Source organism: Sander vitreus, chromosome 14, assembly GCF_031162955.1.
Source record: "Sander vitreus isolate 19-12246 chromosome 14, sanVit1, whole genome shotgun sequence".
Taxonomy (NCBI): Eukaryota; Metazoa; Chordata; class Actinopteri; order Perciformes; family Percidae; genus Sander; species Sander vitreus.
The window spans coordinates 10,377,633-10,397,263 of NC_135868.1; the positions used below are offsets into that span (position 1 = coordinate 10,377,633).

At 38.4% G+C, this 19,631-nt stretch overlaps 1 protein-coding gene across 2 annotated transcripts; it reads right to left on the reverse strand.

The window, feature by feature from the left end:
• Positions 1-258: 258 nt before the first annotated feature.
• Positions 259-18,415, reverse strand: slc44a4 (solute carrier family 44 member 4). 2 transcript variants are annotated; one of them, XM_078266955.1, is made up of 23 exons: positions 18,165-18,415; positions 12,349-12,397; positions 12,074-12,147; positions 9,318-9,396; positions 9,111-9,210; positions 8,886-9,017; positions 8,621-8,681; positions 8,259-8,379; positions 8,145-8,162; positions 7,666-7,749; positions 7,275-7,387; positions 6,758-6,880; positions 6,159-6,258; positions 5,786-5,878; positions 5,515-5,617; positions 4,992-5,251; positions 4,274-4,368; positions 3,582-3,685; positions 3,213-3,286; positions 2,103-2,173; positions 1,385-1,479; positions 1,209-1,293; positions 259-927 (listed from the first exon to the last, which is right to left on the reverse strand). In XM_078266955.1, the coding sequence occupies exons 1-23, from the start codon at positions 18,202-18,204 to the stop codon at positions 809-811; spliced, it is 2,193 nt and encodes a 730-aa protein (XP_078123081.1). In that variant the 5' UTR covers positions 18,205-18,415; the 3' UTR covers positions 259-808. The 2 variants fall into 2 exon arrangements, with proteins under 2 accessions (XP_078123081.1, XP_078123082.1); XM_078266956.1 differs by lacking the exon at positions 8,145-8,162 and having other exon boundaries at positions 18,165-18,413.
• Between the last annotated feature and the right edge of the window lie 1,216 nt (positions 18,416-19,631).

Consider the following 19,631-nt stretch of genomic DNA (forward strand, 5'->3'; position numbering starts at 1 on the left):
GCATTGAAACAAGGACAATGACTGTTTTCTTGTTTTCATTTTGAAATGGGTAATAAACAAGATACCAAAGATTAGAAAATAGCCACCAATATGTCTGTTTACATGTACCCAAGACTCTATATAAGGAGAAACAGTCAAAGGGTTCAAATGTAGGTTGCTGGCAGCCAAACACAGTAGTTGACCGCTGGGTCATATACAGTCATATTTACAACTTTTACATGATATTCAATATAAGCAATAACGTGGTCATGAAAATGTTTTGTATTGTATTTATATTTTTACAAATATTAAAAAATATATCACACATAAGAACTTTTTTTTTTTTGCAATTGTTACAATTTGTTTTGTTCAATCTGAAGAAATCACATCCTTCCTATAAGTCCTCTATAAAAGATTCTCAGCCAAAAGTAGAACAAAACTAAATCTTACCTGCATGGAAAGCTGCTAAACTGGATTAAGGGACACAGTCTAAAGTGTGCAGCGTTAATGTTAAGTCGTCTGAACAGAAACAAATAATCTTTAAAATAATAGAAGAAATGTTTTGGGACTTTGAGTCAAATCAAAGATCAAAAGCCAAATCAAAAATAGTTTTAACAAACCTTGCAACTTAACATTTCACATCCCCTGCATTGACACACTCAGTCTTTTCATGTGTACAGTCATTCATACTACATATGCTCATAAACACAATAAAACAATTATTTAAAAGTGCAAATTAGTTTTGGTTAACTTATTTGGAAAAGAGTGTTAAAATGTAACGTAAAAAAATAAAGAACTCTGGATCATGACCACGGTGGGAAAATGTTGTTCAGTCTTTGCCTTTACCCTTTTTTTGTGCTTTGTTGGATTTGTTGAGGATCTTCATGAGGTTTTTGGACATAAAGTATGGCTTCTGTAAAGATCCATCGTTACGCTCCAAGTCCTCCACTGTAAGAAAAAGAGCCAAATTGAGTGAAGTGATGATATAGCTTGTTTCTGTGTCTATTGTTGTGTTATTCAATTATAAAGGATTCTAGTTAAGTTAGCTTCTTAGCTTGAAATTGACACATTAAAATGTGGTTATCTTAAAATGATTTGAGTATATTTGCATGTTCCAAACTCTTTCCTTACAAAAATAACGATTCCTTGTGTCGGTAGTATTTCTGTGTGAATAACGTGAATGGTACAGGCGTTTAAAAACACTCGATAAACTGCAAAAATCTACTCACAGAAGCAGAGGAAGAGTGTATCGACACACATGTTGTACACACTGAAGAATCCGTGAGCTATGAGGTAGCTACCAAACACCACCGTCTACAAAAAAACAGATTTGGAAGAAGGAAAAAAAAAAAAGAATTAGAACAAACTAAATATCAAAAACAGAGAAGAACCATTTGTAACTTACAATAATTGGCATCCAGTAGTAGTTGAGGGTTTCAGAGCGGAAGGTGCTGCCTGGTAGCAATATTCGTCCAGAGAAGAAGAAGAAGGACAATACGCCTGGAAGAGATAAGAGGTTTCAGTGTCTCCAATCTTTCCTGATGCATTCATGTTCATTTCTTATTGGGCATCACTGTATTAAGAACACATCGTCATTCATTTACTGCATTTATCTTCTTTTTTTATTTAGGTAAGATATTAAAGATACAAACAAAATATTGTAAATCTTAATGTTTAGTCCAAATATATTGGTATCAGCCTTCAAAATTCAATCCATCAGACCCATCACATTTCTTCAGTCTTGGACTTGACTAAAGAGACCAGTATACGCAGAACTGCATGTTGGATGGTGGTTGGCTGTGTCTGACAATTTCTGTAACTTTCGAAAACTGACGATGCGACATGCAAGGTGAGAAAGGAGCCACGGTTTGAACTTTTATCTCTACCTCTCTTTTTTTATACTTGTCACACTGCTGTAATGTGTACAAAAAAAAGTATCTTCATGAAAAGACGCGCACAGTTATCCCCGTATTTAAATGACATCACGACTCCCACCTCTCGACTGGTTCTCCACTCCGCCTTCCAGTGTGGCCGTTCCAAACAACTATAAACACTTTTGGTTTCCAACATAATCAGACAACATGTCGTATGAACTGCTTCTTCTCTAGTCTTCTTCTTCTTACCTACTCCTGCGACCACCAGCAGCTTCCCGAAGAACAGCAGCAGGTCTGTCACTTTATCAAGCACCACGACCCTGAGGGGACACAGTCAGTCAGAGAAACGCCACACTACTCACTGAGTCGCTCAAACACATGCAAATATATTCATGTTATCAACAGGTTCGACAACGTGTAGCCAGCCAGCATTGGAAACACTAAGGCTATGTTTAGACGGAAACTATCTGAAGAGAAAACGCAAAAGTGGCGTTGCGTTCTCACTTTTTATTCCGTGTTTAGACGAGTTTTGGGGGGGGAAACTGCGTGCATATGGTGACGCATAAGTGTGTGAAATTCGACGTAGTATGCACGCCAGGCGGCTAGGTGGCGCTGCCACACAACACCACCAAGGCCGCGCGCCTACGTAGAACCTTCCTTCTACTTCTCTAGTAGCGCGAAACCAAAACATGTCGAAGCGAACAACAAAAGCTTGTCTGGAAAGACGAGGAGGTGGTGGAGTTGCATGTTTGTCTGATGATGACCGGCACAGTCGACCGTGATAAGCCACAGCACAGCACCCACGGGAACACTACCAATATCCTGAGCCTCGCAGCCCTTCAGTGGCAGTGGCCAGCGGGCAGAGGAGGCTGAAGCAGACCCTCCTCTGCCCGCTGGCACTCGCTTTCTCTTTCTCTTCATCCACAACGTTGTAGCCTACTCTGGCTCAAATGAATAGCCTACATATGGTCATCGAACTATAACAATCTTAACCACATTGTCGAAATAATTTCAATATTGAGCCATTACATTGAAAATCTTTTAGATAACAGGAGCCTATAATTTCTGTAGCCTACTCCGTAACAACATACTACCTGGACGCCTTTTTCTCGTCTCTCTCCACACCGCTGTCTTCAGACTTTTGCGTTTTTACCCTTTAGACGGTAACGCGACGGTGGAGCGTTTTTAAGATTTCCACTCTGGAGGGTGGTTTCACTTTTTTGCGTTTTTAAGCCCCCAAAACGCCGTATAAACGAAAGGCACATCCGATAAAATATTTTTTCGTTTTCACCCGCCGGCGTCATTGTGTAAACAGGGCCTCAATCTCATTTAGAAAGGGAACTTGACTTCAGCACAAACCTCACGACATTTCTCATGAGCAGGGAGAAAGCATTTTTGGCTGAGACGCAAAAGTTTTTCCCATAAATGGCAATCTGTGGAAAAAAGAAAATCAACTTGTTTAAGGAAAATAAAATCGAGAAAGTCTATAATACAAATAATATCCAATATATCATATGAAAACATTTTTGTTGTGCTGCTCAGTAGGTTTTTAATGGAGTCAGTAGAAAAAAACGTAATTTAATTTCCAGCAAAGCATGTTTTTTTTCCCCCTTTTGATAGTACTTACTGATTTAAGATGAGTGCTACAAACATATTAATTATTACCACAATAATAATAGTAACAATTAAGATAAGAGGACTAACTGTACAATAATATGCTGTGCTCACCATGATGTAAGCGTTCCTATTGATGAACTTGATGAACTTCTCCAGACACCAGAGGCAGCACTTCAGGCAGCACAATATGAAACGTGCACATGGATTCTGCGCCGCTGGAGACAAGAAGCCAAAACATGTATAAGTAGCCCGTCATTTATTGGACACCAATAAACTTCTAACACGGTTTTCTGCAAGTCAACTGCCTGCACATCTTTAGTATTCATTCATCCACTGAGACATTTGGAAAATAGGACTGGAGATTAAGTAAAGAGACTTTGAACATTGTGGCTGGATTCAATCTCAGAGAAAACAGATCTTCGCGTCCTGTAAAAACTATGTCTCTAAAATGTCATCTTTTTATGAGCTAAGAAAAACAGCTTTGCTTTGTGACCATGTATTTTTTCAGCTAATCCCATGGGTTTGTAAAGTTTATTTACATACCCATAAATTAACATGCTGTCCTTCAGTTTATCTGAAAAAGATAGTTGTTTTGGACAGTGACAGCATGTGGCTTAAAGGGCCGTATTAATGCATCAGCCAATAATCACTGAAATATGTCCTGGGATTAATATACCTCAAGACTAAAAGCTGCACTGACTAAACTTTGATCCATTGTCAAGATTAGGATTTAGCAGATAAAACATGTTCAGTATTCTTTTAGGTAACACAGACAGTGAGATGAGGGTAGATCAGCCTCTTACCTTTTGTTTTGTGGTCAATGTACTCCAGAATCATCCTTACTATCTGCACCAGGGTCAGGATCAAAGCACCAAATGCCAAGGAGCCCACATGGTACCTGAAATGTAAAAGATGGTACTGTCTCACTGTCTGGCTGAGGGCTGCTTGCCCAAACTGTTATGTGTAGGTCTAATGCGCCCTCTAGAAGCCAGAGAGGGAACTGCAGTCCGCCACTATGTCCTCTGAACTTTTGGGTGAAGTTCCATTTCTGCATTTGTCTAGAGGATGGATACCCAATCCGAGCCTGACGGGACCCGACGGGCCGGGCAGGGTTCGGACAGATATTTAGAAATGATGTTCGGGTTCGGGTCGGGCTCGGTCACATCAACGCGATATGATTGGGCCTCTTGTGCAAGCCTGTGTTAACGTGCGCTTGTTGCCCCGTGTGCGCTGATGCGCTCATCTGTTGACATTTCCGAATTCCTTCCTACAGTTGCTTAAAAAATGCGGGCTTCCCACACAAACAAACGTACATGTGTCATTAGTATGAGAAAAAAAAGGAGATTTTAACTGTGTCTGGCTCTGACATAAATATCTTAATGTCGGGCTTTGGTCGGATTCGGTTACAGCTGTGTCGGACGCAGGCCGGGCTTGGACAGAAAAATGCGGCCCGATCTGCACTCTATTCTGCATCACCCTCTACAGGTATTTAACCGATGTGACAGCAGCTCATTAACCTACCTGAGTGAGCGTATAAAACTACCACACAGGGGAAACATGGGGATGTCAGCTGGTTTGGTGAAGGCCCAGTAGTAGGAGGAAAAGGCACCGGCCAGCGTACACTGCCCCAAGGCGATGACGAAGTTGACACACCAGAGAAAAGCCACCACGTTGTAGATCTGCAGGTTGAAGAGGTTCCTCTGGAAGAGACCCTCGTTGTTGTATTTGATGAAGATGCAGCTGGCTGAGGGGCAGCCTGGGTAATCTGACGAGGTGAAGTTCTGAGAGGACGAAAGAATGAGGGTGGGAAGGGTGTGTCAGAGCATCGACAGTATGACGATATTTCTATCCAACTCATCATATCAGACATCGTCTCTGGTGATTGGACATGTTATATTTACGTTTTCTAGATGGCTAGTATTTTAGTTTTACAGGGGAAATATTTTATATTATTATATTATAGTTGTCTAATTAAACCAAAGATAAAAATGTGAGAAGGTTTCACTGTTTTTGTCCACCCTGAGTTCCCATTCTGCCCGCTCACCTGAGGGTCACAGTCCACAGTGCCATTGATCATCTTACAGTCATTCAAAGTGGAGTTGAGAGCCACCACTTTGTAGATCGGGCCTCCTGAAGTGGCCAAATATCTACAATCATCAGTTTAGGAGCTCCTCTGGACTGTAGAAGTGATTGTAGAGTAACAAATAAACACACAACCTCAGAAATGTTTTAACAATAGGCTGTGCCTACATATGGAACACGGTGTTCTTAACAGCATGCATCCAAACATATACACACATAAAATTAAAGGATACAAAGCAGTGGCGCCCCAGTAAGCGACACACACCAGCAGGAGAACAAAGGTGACCAGAGGGTACAGCAGGGAGGACATCATGTGGCTGATTGCCCTGTAGATTATGAACACACACATCGTGAGGTTATGCCGAGGCCATATGCACTCTTCACGGAAAGATAAAAAAATATATATATATTTAAACATTAACCTGATTAACCTTTAAATTTCCTCTCAATCTTAAAATTCCTTTTAAGATTGAGAACAAATTAACATTGACATTTAGTTAATATTATGATTAATATAGTTAATATTAATATTTGGTTAATATTAGGTGTAACCTAAAGTGAGTAAACCCTGTGGACAGACTTTTACTGTGTGGCATCAGGACTCACTTGCTGGACTCCTGGATGAGGGCAATGGCTATGAGGATTCTGGTCCGCAGGAAGATGAGGGTTAGGAGAAGGATCGCCTCCACCACAGATATGATAATCACTGTTGGGGACCAATATCCAATATGAACTACAAGTTGCGGCAATAACAATAACCCTTACATCAGGGTTATCTTTTATCAGAAGTATTTTACAATGTAATGATTCAAGTGGTGCTGTAAACATGTCGTGTGGCTCGTGTGTATACCACCAATGGTTTTATTGAATTTTTTTTCGGATGTGGATGTGATTTGGCATTTATGATGTCATTAGTTATTTCCATTTTATACCTCTCATTTCCTCTGTATTGGTATTGTATTTGCCTGTGCAAAAAGCTGCTGTGTCTAAAGCTGCTGTGTCTAAACATCAAAAAACAATACAGTCTTTTTATATAACGGCGCTTTCATTTCTAGCATACAGAGATCTTTTTCTTTGTTTTGATATTTGTTTCCAGAAGCTGACCTAATTAGGTTTTTGACATGAAAAAGCCACCAGAAAAACAAAAAAAGATAAGACTTATCCCTACACTGTGAGAAACCTTTTGTGATGTTAATCAGACTCACAGAACGCCAGCCAGGTCTCTTGGACTTGCAGATAAACCGCGAAGTTAGTGGTGAAGCCAATGTTAGAGATGGTAGCAGAGGCTTGCTTGTAGTTGGCATACTCCCAGTAGCAGTGCCATATACCTGCAAGAGAAACACTCCAACAACTGAGAGGCTACTAGGCACATATATTTTTGTCATAACAATCAAACTGCCCTTGTCGACTTTGTGTTCAGAACCAATACATATAACTATAACTTTTGAGCTCTACTTGTTCACAAGCGAGGTTAAACACAGGACCAGCAACACTTGTTTTTGGTTGTGTGAGAGTCAGCTGCAAAACACTGCATTCATGACCTAACTTCTAATAAGGAAAGTTATTTATCCAATCCGCAGCCTTTCTGTTTCACATGTTCAAGTGAATTTCCGTGCAGAAAAGAATAGAAGAAATAGTACAGTTATTAATATTTCTTTAGAAATCTATATTAGTACTAAAAATTCTATTTGCCTTAAAAAACTGTTCCAGGTGAGTGTTTACCATATGCCCCAGCGCCCAGGACTCCTATGATGAGCACCCACACCATGACTGGAGCAGTGAATCTCAACAGCAACAGGAACAGCATACTGACCACCATGGCTATTAGCAGACCACTGAGAGGGGAAATGAAACCGAGGAGGATACAAAGAGTTAAAAATAAAATCTAAAACCAGTTTAACAAAGGATGAAGAGGTCTAAGCATATTGTTATTAAACTATAAGAAATATGAGACATATAAAATGTATATCAAATGAACATAACAACCTGTGATCCAGAAATATGTTGTCATAAAATTCTAAATAATTAAATGCTTATTTGATACAACCAGGAGTTCAGCTCTGTATTGCTGAGCAATTTCTATCTGTATTGCTGCCAAAAGATGGCAACTCACAGGAGGATCCATGGCCATGACGACGCAAAATCCTCAAAGATGCGGACGCCAATCTCTCTGGCATTGAAGCCATTCACAAGATCCCTAATGAAGACAAAAGCAAGGATAGGCTGCGTTGGCGACAGTTCTCCTTTTCAAACCGTAAAAGTGAAAAGTAAAGGGTCAGGTAAAACAAATACAGCGAAGAAACAAGGGAAAACTAAGAAATGTGTTCATAAAACAAACAAAGACAACATTTCTGTAAAGCCCGTTGGAAGATACTAAAAGTAATGTGGTGGTAAAGACAGGCTAAAAAGATAAGAGCTAACCCCAGACACTTAGTATAGAGAGACAGAGAATGGACTTTTGTATGTGTTGTAAAAATGATATACAGTAATGCGCTAATTCTGCAAGCCCCAAGAGAGCATTTCACACGGCATCTAAGGCAACAAGAGCAACTACAACCAGCTGCTACACTAAAGGTCAACACAAAAACTCACGAAGCCACCGACCCTTTGCTGGTGATGAGCAGGAAAAAGAAACGTGGTTATTAAGAAGTGTATTTGTCTTCATATGTGCAGTTATCTGTGATTTAAGAATCCACTGGATCTTACCCAGTGCTGTTCTTGATTATGCTGACTGTGTCATTGACTAAGGAGGGTAAACCTGGAATATTGGAGAATTCTGGAGGGATCCTCCCCAGCGCTGAGATATCGGGCAAACATCTCCCCAGCACTAACGGTAGAGAAAATAATCAGCTTGAAGTGGATGAAATTATAATTCATTACTTGATTTGTTGATCTCTAATTAACTTTGCATCACAAGCCACCATCCATTGAACATACATAGACATAAACAAAAGGTAGCAGTATACTTTCTGTTTAGTAGCAGTTAAATTAGTACTAATATTTGAACGAGCCCAGGCGTGTAACTCATAAGCAGCCTTTACTACATTGCTAATGTGTCCACCGCTTACCAGGGGTCGTGGGCATGTAGAAGAAAGGACACAGCTCCTTGTTCACAATTTCTTGAACACTCTGAAAAAACAATCATGCCATTTAAAAAAAACGATTTACATGTGAATGGCTCAAAGTGTCAGGTTATTTTTGCTGATTATTATGCAGCCCATCTTTAATAACAACAAAATGTTTCCTTTACTGGAAGAAATCAAAACAAATGTTGCATTTGGGATTTGTTTGTGGACACACAAAGTTTACAAATGGAAACAACATGGGACTTACCAGCGTAGTATTCATCAGGTTTATGGATGGCACACAGAGGCTTTGATTGAAAACGTCTTTTGGCTTTACGTTTGGAAAATATGCCTGTATTCCCACAGCCCAGAACTGAGTGGGACAGCTGTCCACGCACACCTACAGGTAGTGAATAAAGACAAATGTTTCTGGGAAAGTACAGCAAACGGTCCAGTAACATTAGAAACAACAAAATCAAGCAGCCTTCTCTACCTGTGTGGTTGGACACTGAAAACCATTAAGAGCAGTTGCCATAATGTTAACAGATGTGGCACATTTGAGAATGTCAAAGTAGAGCAAGTTGGGTTGGCCTCTGAGAGAGAGAAGACAGAAAGAAAGAGGTGATTTTTAATCAGTAAAATGCATATTCATTATCTCATGTAACAATGATATGAAAAGGCAAGAGAGAAAAGTGATTACTTATTTGGTCCAATGCCACAGAACCATCCAGTTGAGTTTCTTGGATAAAGAACATGTCTTGGATCCCCGAAAAGCCAAGCTGATAGAAAAAAAATGCACATTAAAACAGAGATAAGGAGAAAAGTCAATGACGTAAAAATTAATGACAAGTTAGTTTATGTTTTGCACTGAAAACAGTTCTGCTGCATGTTTTTACTTAACGCAAAAACTGCACTTGTTTGCATTTGTTTGGGAGGGATGTGAAAAAAATACTCTACTGATTGATTGATTGAGGTGTTGGTGTGAGTTTGGTGTTACACCAAATCTGTAACCCATCAGATCCTCTAAAATGATTAGGATATTTTCAGTACACTGCAAATATTTTTATCATATTTAATCAATCACATACTTTATGTATTATGTAATATTATATTTGGTTAACATGTCATATATTTAGATTGGGTCACAAATTATCATTTTTGTTGACACCTTTAAAAAATAAGGTGTCTTATTATTATTCCTTTTTTATCCTATTTGGGTCACAGAATTTGGTCTAATGCCAGCAATTAAAGAATTGTTTTAGTCCAACCACAGGAGGGCACATAGTCTGACAGGATGCACTTTCAAGTTTTTTCATTCATTCAAACCTTTATTTAACCAGGATAAAAAACTCCTTGAGATTACAAATCTCTTTTACAAGAGTGTCCTGGCAAGTGACAGCAGCGTGGTTTCAAATAAATACAAAGACATTAACAAGTAAAAACATAGACACACTTTCACTCATCATATTCAAACAACAATGTCATCATAAAGAGAAATCTGGGTCCTAAATCAATTTAAAAACAATGACAGACAGACTGCCTTTCTGCAAGATCCTTTAAAAAGCCTTTAAAAGAATAAAAAGAGACCAACTCCTTCAACTGTAGTTCATTCTGAAGCTGATTCCATGCAGATGGTGCTGCAAAATAAAAAGCCTTTTTACCAAAGTCAGTGCGGGCTTCAGGGACTGACAATAAAAACAGATCCTGTGAACGCAAGTGATATGTCCCTGCAGACCTCGGGAGGATGTAAGCGTTCAGATAATGAGAAAGTAGTCCTAATACCGCTTTATAAATAAAAAGATGCCAGTGCATCCGATGCCTGATTGAGAGGGAGAACCACTTGACCCGAGAGTACAGCAAACAGTGATGAGTATGAGATTTTAAGTTTGTGATGAATCTTAAGGCTCCATGAAACACCGTGTCCAAAGCATGAAGACACTGGGAGGTTGAATACATATATAAAATGTCACCATAGTCCAAAACAGACAAGAAAGTTGCATTTACAAGTTGTTTTTTTGCTTCAAAGGATAAACAGGACTTGATTCTACTTAACTTCAACTTCAGTTTTTGTTTTGATAAACATCTCTGTTGTTCCTATGGAGTTTGGTTTGAATGCACTTATTGTAAGTGGACAATAGTGTCTGCCAAATGAATGAAATGTCCATGTATTGTTTCTTTATCTGAGCTAGACACACACAGGCCACCTCTGTTGATGTCATATATTTAGCGATATATTTGGTTGCTAAGAAATAAATCCAGCCCTTATGTGTGAACACTGGCCAGTAGATATCGCCACTTAACCACTTAAGGAAATAGCTTATTATTTGGGACACAGTCAGCGGCTGACACCCTTTACGTATCAGCCCTCTCTGTTGACTCTAGATAAGAGAGTTGGAATGAGCTTGATGACAGGGCAATAAAGAGCCACTGTCTCACATGAAAATCAGCTGTTTGTACGTAATACTATTACTCAACATATAAAATGTACCTCTTTTTTTTGTTTTAAAGCTATAGTGCGTAGGTTCTGCCGCCCCCCATGAGGAATTCTAAGTAATGACAACAAAACAGTCGGCGCATCCACAAGATACAAGCCTTCCGTGATCGCGCCCCCAAGCTTTAATAATAAATCAAAGTATACAAATTACAATACATTAATTAGAAGAAAGGTAGGAGAGAAAGAAGAAAACTAAAGATAAATAAATAAGAATATTCAATGAAATTCACTGATAAACAGCTAAAGCATTGTGGTAGCTCTGGCCCAACTGTGGAGTTCTTTCTATCTTGCATAGAACAATTGTGATATTGTTCCCCATTAACTGCATTACATTATTGCAAGCTTTAAAGAAATAGTAGATATGTACTACCAAAGAAGTGAATATAACAAGAATTAAATTGATTTGAGGCAGTGACTCTTACAAGCATTCAACGGAGGGATCGAGCAAGTCATGGTGAAATGTCGAAGAGACACAAAACCGACATTTTCTGAGGTTTTAAAGGAGCAACCGCATTTTGAAACTCTGACCGTTGTAACAGCTTAGTTACTTTGCTGGTTAAGATCTAAGGTACGTAAATCCAGGAAGTAAAACCACAAACTGTCATCTTTACACTTCAGTTTTTGTACAAAATGAACAAACAAGATCAAATGTGTTAATAACTGAGCTTTAGAGGAGCTGGTAGGTGGATTTTGTTGGCTAGCCGTTTCCCCCCTGTACCCAGTTTTGGTGCTAAGCTAACCAGCTTAGTATGGAACACATAGACACTAGAACAGTAATCAATGTTCTCATCTGTTCTGTCAGCAAGAAAGCAAATAAACACATTTCCTAAAATGTTTAACGTTTTTTCTGAAAAAACAGAATGGACAAGAAAGGCCCAGAGAGGAGATGGTGGAAAACAATGATTAGGTATCAGTGGGTTAGGGAACGAGGGGCGGTGTTGGTGTTGTCAGTTTACTCTCACCTAAAATCCCGACTGCTATGTAGCCGAGGATGACTGCCATAAACAGGATACAGCATAATATATCAGTGCACCCCCTGATGAAGAGAGACAAGAGAGACAGCAACAGGTTAAAGTGAGCAGGCTGAGCTTTGCATCAAAGTTTGCCTTGGGGCTGACAAATGTGATTCAGTCAACAACAGAAACTTGGCAAACACAGAAACAGCTAGACTGACGATTTGGGGATTGAAGGACTTAGGCAGAGAGAAGTGGCCTGTAGCCAATTGAGACAGATTCACCTTTTCTTAATGGGTCCATTGAATGCTGGGTCAAACTCAGCAGGTTCTCCTGGGAAAAGAAAACTACATTAGCTAGCTTTTAATGCAAATGAATCACTGACTGGTACAGCGTTATCATGTTGCATTGATTAGCAACTGTGTTTGGTTTCAGACAGATAATCAAGGACACAGTTTATCACTCACTTCTGTAATGGCGCTTAACCTGCAATTCCACCTCAAGGAAATGCACTGCTGATTAAATCAGTGTGTGTGTGTGTGTGTGTGTGTGTGTGTGTGTGTGTGTGTGTGTGTGTGTGTGTGTGTGTGTGTGTGTGTGTGTGTACAGTAGTTGAAATACTGGAAATAGGGGGAAGTTGGTGTGCATAAAAAACAAAGACTCTTAAGGGGAATGGCTCATTTTGTTCATTTTTACTCGAGCTCACTTTGAGCATGGTCATTATGGGTATGACTTTCAGGGTTAGAAATAAGAAAGTTTGTCCTTTTCTTAGAGTTAATGAATTGCAGTGTACGTGAATGAGGAAACACTTTTAGAGCCAAGAGAAGGAATCATGTATTTTTATAGGTTTGCTGCTCGCAGGTGCTTTACAATAAAATCACTATAACAGAGGTGACAGGTATTACAGGAAAGAAATGTGTTGTTTCCTGAAAACAGAGAGCCTGTGAGCAAGAACAAACAATACAATCTAGTGTACACAACAAGCTGCTTTCCATATGAACTAAAGAAAAGTTAACATTAGTTCCTTCATGTGCTGAGAGAGTAAAGAGAAAAGGGATCAGAGTTGAGGCACAGCCTTGACACTAGCTCAGGCTTATTTGAATAGAATTTGAATTTTAAAGCTTTCGGAGGAGGGAGAGTCACAGAGGTTTAATCATTTTAATAGTTAAAACTGATCTGAAAACTTGTTTGAGGAGATCCCAACTGAAAACATTCCTATAATGAGAGTCATCTGTGAGTCCCACCTAGTCCGTTGCATTATCCAGTCAGGCAAGATAAACTGCTCAGGGTATGTGATCATCTTTCACAGTTGTTTTAATTACATTTCACAATGTACATTAATATTAATATAAAGGCATAATGAGAGGCTAAGCAGAAGCAGCTCATCCAGGCCCAGAATGTCAAAAGCCATATCCAGGTGTGTTAAGGGTCAAACGTGGTGATTTCATTGTTTATTCCTGTACTTGTGTTGAGGGTTTATCAAAAAAAGTTAAAAAAAATAAAAATAAAAATAAAAATAACCATCTTCACACTAACTTTCTTTCTTTTCAGAACCCTGTAGCCTAAATCAGAGCTTCAGGATAGACATCTGACCCTTATCCAGTGGGAGACTGAGGGCGGGGCAGCCTCCTTCCACCTTTGGTTGTCAGGCAGTATGCCAGGCGGTGTGCCAGGGCGGTAGTGCAGGCAACAACTGCATGGCCCCAGCGCAGGTATTCAGAAATAATTCCAAACGGTGACATAAGAGGGCCTGGATTCATTTTAACAGCTAAAACTGTAGAGAGAGCTTTGAAAATAGCCTTTCGATACCCGTCTAAGTTTGGACGGAGCAAGAACATGTGAATCAGTGTTGCATCCGCAGACTTCGATCACATATAGGGTTCATTTGTGAGTATATCTTAGCTAGTTTGGACTAGATACACCCGATGTACCACTTTAAATTGAATCTGAGTGTCAAGCACAGATAGACGAAGAGTGAACTCTTTTCAAAATTAGCCCAGGTCTCCTCATCAATTGTTATTTAAAGGTCTGGTTTCATGTTGATAATTTTAGACAAGGAAGGGCAGTCTAATTTAGAGATCAGCCCAAGTATAGGTGACATTGCACCCTGATGGCTGGGAAGACATGACAGCATCAATCATTTTGTTTGAGGGTTTATTGGGAATAACACCCTTAAGATAATGTCTAATCTGTTAATAGCTTTAAAAAAAAATTGGGTATGTTACATTTTTTCTGACAACTGTTCAAAAAAGGGAAATTTGTTTTCTATAAAGAGGTCATTGAAGCAATTCAGGCCCCTCCCATGCCACATGTTGAGAGGGGTATTGTGTAGTTAGTGGTATGTGATCATGAGAAGAAGATGCCTTTTGGAAGGTGTCAAGTTGAAAAACACAAAAAAAAAAACAAGAGAATCTGCCTTTTTGAGATCCAGAACTTTACTAGAAAAATAATAGTGGTAAAAGGTTGTGATGACGAGCCTGAACTGTGATAAAAAAGTGTGCAGGTGTTCCTTTGGTTATGTGTCAGATTTCTATCTGATACATTCAAATGCTAACATGCTTTCTCAATTTGACTGGTGCCAAAGGGATGGACATTTAGCCAGGCAGCTCACCATAATCATTTCTCATAGCAGCTATAGAGCTGAAATTATCTCCACTGGCTGTAATTTGAATATGGGTGAATGGAGACTGTGTCAACACTGCGAGCACACTCTCACGTCAGGACTTCTGAGTAGGATGCAAATAATCAACCAGGATGCAATAAGTTTGCAGCTTTTTATTCGGCTCTAAGCCTGGCACAGTCCCAGATTCAGTCTAGTAAAAAATATACCAAGAAACTAAACACACACATTCAGAATAGGAAATGTTCCATTGAGCAGTGGTACACTGAAACTAAAATTCCCTGTCTTAGATGAGAAGGGCACTCCTCTAAACAAACTCCTCTCAGTAATATGATATGGGTCTTACTATATGTTAACAACAAACAAGTGTGTGAATGATGTCAATGCCTCTGTGCTGTTTCCTAAACCTCCATTCGTGGAAAGTCTGAAAAAACACTCAGGCTATGATACTAAATGTTCTCAACAAAGGAACCGGTTGATCAACTTCTTGTCATGCCGTGATCAGATATCAGCTCTGCTAGGATAGTGTCGTGTGTTTGGATTAAAGGACAACATAGACAATGGCTCAACAGGACTGTGTGACACATATAAAAAAGGACTTTTCAGTTTTATGCCCTCGTAAAAAGCTGGAGCAAAGCTTTAAACCTTTAAACCTGGCTGGCTGTAAGACGATGGGTGTGCGAGTCATCCCTTGACCATGTGTCTCTAATCTTACTTTACTTTGCCCAAGTTGGGTAACATAATGAATCAAAAAGGTAAATCAGACTGTATCCACATGCCCACATCCTGCTGTTTTTTCCTTTCCAGTCGTGTCTGAGCTGTTCTGTGTGTTTTATGTTTTGAAAAAATGCAATAAAAATATCTAAAAAAATAAATAAATAAATAAAAATCAGTAATCAGTCATTTGGGGCAACAAATGAAGATAATTATCAAAGAAATTGATCACTTGACTGAAGGGATGCCTCTCTTTATGCGATCTAAATAAATATTGTAAAGACTGTTGGTTTATTGTACAAACCTCACTCTTCTCTATATTTCACTGTGGAAAAAAAAGGATGACAACAAGGTTAATTAGTAACCTGTCCCAAGGGCAAAGAAAGAAAGAAAGAAAGAAAGAAAGAAAGTCTTCTTTACAAAGTAGTGTAACATATGAGGGGAAGGGATGTAATGATTTAAAAGTGTGATTGATTTGATTGTCTAAACTGTTATTTGAGTCCTGAATACCTTTGTGGTTAAACAGGTCAAAGCCATGACAGCAACAGAAAGGATTTCTTATTGTTTTCAATATTCAGAGAAATGAAGAGGGTGCAACTCACAATACTTTTTTATTAGAGATTCATAAAACGCATTCATCATTTAGTATATAACATGTCAAATAAGAGTGCGAAATGCCCATTAAACTTCTCCAGAGCCCAAGATGCAAAAGTGCAAAACCTAAACATAATTGGTTTACTAGCATGTATGGCAGAGAAAAGCATCCGTTTCTCACGATAATAGTGAAGCTGGAACCAGCAAATGTAAGCTTTTTCTTAAACAAATGACACGGAATTGTTAAGTGCTAATCACTCACCAAATACGTATGACTTGTTTCCACTCTAATGGAGAGAGTTGCTGAATCTATTAAAAGTCGGTAGATGTCTGTTCATTAATCAAATTGTCTTTGTTACTTCAGCAGATTTAACAAACTTTCTGGTCAATGATTTGCAGAAGCAACCCATCGCATGCCACTTATTTCCCAACACTGAGTGTCTTCACATTCTTAACAGAAAAACAGGTTGCATTTGAAATGTGTAACTGCTACAAAACCCAGACATATTGTACAACAAAATGACCCTACTTAGCGGCAACAACAGGCAGTCTGAATTAGGAAGTCTTAATGTGTTCAACATTCAAAAGGATATCTACTTCCTCAAGGCTACTACAACAGTAGAGAAGTAGCAGGAAACGGATTCTCAATTAGAAATGATGATGATCATGAATTTACATATAAAAGGCATTTTTTTGTTAACAGAGGTTCAGTTGTCACCATGATTAGTCCAACGGCCAGATCCAACACTTTTTTTTTTTTGTCGACATCTTATTCTCTGTTGTTTTCATAAGTTATTTGAGGAGACATGAAATGCGATTAGATATTGACCTCCTCCAGGGAGGATTTGTTTACAAAACCTCCCTGACTGTCAATAGATGTGTGACTCCATCATTTGGCCTACATCAAATACCACAAAGAGTAAACAGGATTCAGAGAAACAGAGATCGGCTGTACACACGACGACAGACAGCTGAAAGTCAAACAGTCACAGGCAGGTATGAAATGTTTCAACAGATACTCCAAAAATCTCCTCTGTGTCTTTTAAGACACTGTAGTTCTCTTTAAGTCTGTCTATATGACAACACCAGCCATTCAAAGACTCTGCTACGGCTGCATGAACAATATTAGAGCGGAAACAAGACAGAAAATTAATCTGCAACTATTGTGATAATCAAATAATGAATGCAAGCAAAAATAAATGAGGATTCCCTACTCATTTTATATTATTGTAAATTGAATGTCATTGGCTTTTGGACTGTTGTTGGTCAGACAAAAAAACTATTTCAAAATGTCACCCTATGATGGACATTTTTGTTGTGTTATATGTTATAATAGACCAAATAAATAGAGAAAGTAATTGTAGTATAAATTGATTAAAGCTGAAACTATAAATGGATTATGATATTATGACAATAATGAAAATTAATCAGCAACTACTTTTATTATCAACTAATAAAATAAGTATTGTTTTAAAGCAAAAACAACAAAAATTCTCTGAAGACCTGCAAAGGTGAAATTATTCAATATTTTACAAGATTCTTTTTTTTTTTTTTAAAGAAACAATAAAAAGAAAACTTTAATAATAAATTATAAAAGATGTGTTGAATAGCCAACTCAAAGTTTGCTGTTTATTTTAAGCATTTCTTTATCTGTAGCTAGGTCAATTGTCTAGGATGTTTTGGCTCAGCTATAAATATATTATGACATACCGGGAACGTTAATTTAACAAGTCCATGTAAGTGTAACGTCCCTCAGGTATACCTTGTTGGCACTCACAAACATCAAGCCTGCATTTGGCCTTAGGGAAATATTATGTTATGTTTCTCTCTTTGGCTCTATTTTACTAAAAAAAGAACAAATCTGGTGTAAACAATATCGATTTTGGCTGATAATTACCTATAACATGTAATATGACTTGAACAGTAGCTAGCTACAGTAAAACAGACAGTAAGATATCCATGCCAAAATAAATCACGTAATAAATCGTGAAAATCATTTGGTAAAATCAATTATTACAAACTTTTCTTGCAACAAAAAATATGTTGATAACTCAGTATGAGACAAAAAAAATATAGGCCAAAATAATAATTAGTAAGCTTTACAGATAGCTCGATGTAGCTAAACAGTGAACCCTCTGAGGTTGCTAACGTTAACGGGCGATGTCAACTCACCATATTCGGAGTCCGGCTTTGTCTCCTGTTTTTTACCCATTCTCCACCTGAACCTCCACCTGTATCTTCCTTAACTTCTAAAACACAACTTCCGTTGCTTAAAGTTAGGCGTAGTCGTAAAACTGTTTTATAAACAGCTAAAATCTCGTTTAAAACGAGCAACACCGTGTCAGAGCGGCATGGTAACTAAGTTAGGAAATCTTTTTCTTCCTGGCAGTTGTAACTAGGCAGTGACGACATGAGTGCACCTGCTGAGGGATGCGCACCTGCACGTGCTATCAAGATTGTTTATTACAATGAGGGATCACTCTGATCTGATTAAACCTCTCTCACAAAGAGTGAGAATGACCGCGTAACAGTAGTTGCTATGAGTGGCTATAAGTAGGCTACATTTTGAAGTCCTTGTACTTTACCTGAGTATTTCCATTTTGTGTACTCAATACCTCTACTCCACTACATGTTGGAGGCAAATAGCACTTTTTACTCCACTACATTTGACACCTTTAGTACTAGTTTCTTCGCACATTAACTATAAATCAACTAATACATTATGATATATTATAGGCCAAGCTGTCCAGCATTATATAAAGTAAATACAATTAGCCCCAAATTCACCAGCAGTATCAGCAACGTAATGTAGGCTACACAATACTGCATCAATAATTATAATCCAGTAATATATATGATTCTGAAATGGGCAATTCAGCATGAGTACTTTTGTACTTTTACTCAAGCAAGATTTTGAATGTATTACTTCTACGTCTAGTATTGCTACTTTTACCTAAACCAAAAATCTGAATACTTTTTGCACTACTGTTCCATCAGGCTCTTTGGTAATACTATTTGCATGGGAGGCTCTGTGTTCTAAAAGGTGTCAAAATCTAGTTTTGACACAACTTGTGCTTAATGAAGTTACCACAAGCTAATAACTAATTCATACGTACACGATGTACAAAGTGGTAAACATTTTTTTATCATTTTAAGACTTGGCTACTTCTTACTTCCTGAAAGTAGCTCCTCCTTTGACAAGAAATATAAGTAGTTTTATAATAGTGAGCCAGTGTTAATCTTTAGACTTTATAGATGGACAATAGATACAAAGTTAATTGATAACCCAGGAAGTTTGGTTGGGATAACCAATGAACATTTGTTCTCAGGGAACTAAAATGTCATTTTCTGCAATTCAGAGACTCATGGACACAGAATTAATGACAGAGGGGACATCTTTCTTTCACTTCCTTTTAACATCTGGATGTGCCCAATGCCCCCTGCTGATATGATATGGTATTGTATACCAGCAGGCAACAGTCTTGATGAGAACTCACATCGCTCTAAAAACTTGACAATGTCAAATTGTATATGCACAGAAAATTACTTAGGATATAGGTAGGATTATAGGATTACATGGGATATTGTAAACCAGTGAGCACGAATTTATGAAGAGAATGTCAAACTTAAAGTGCTCAT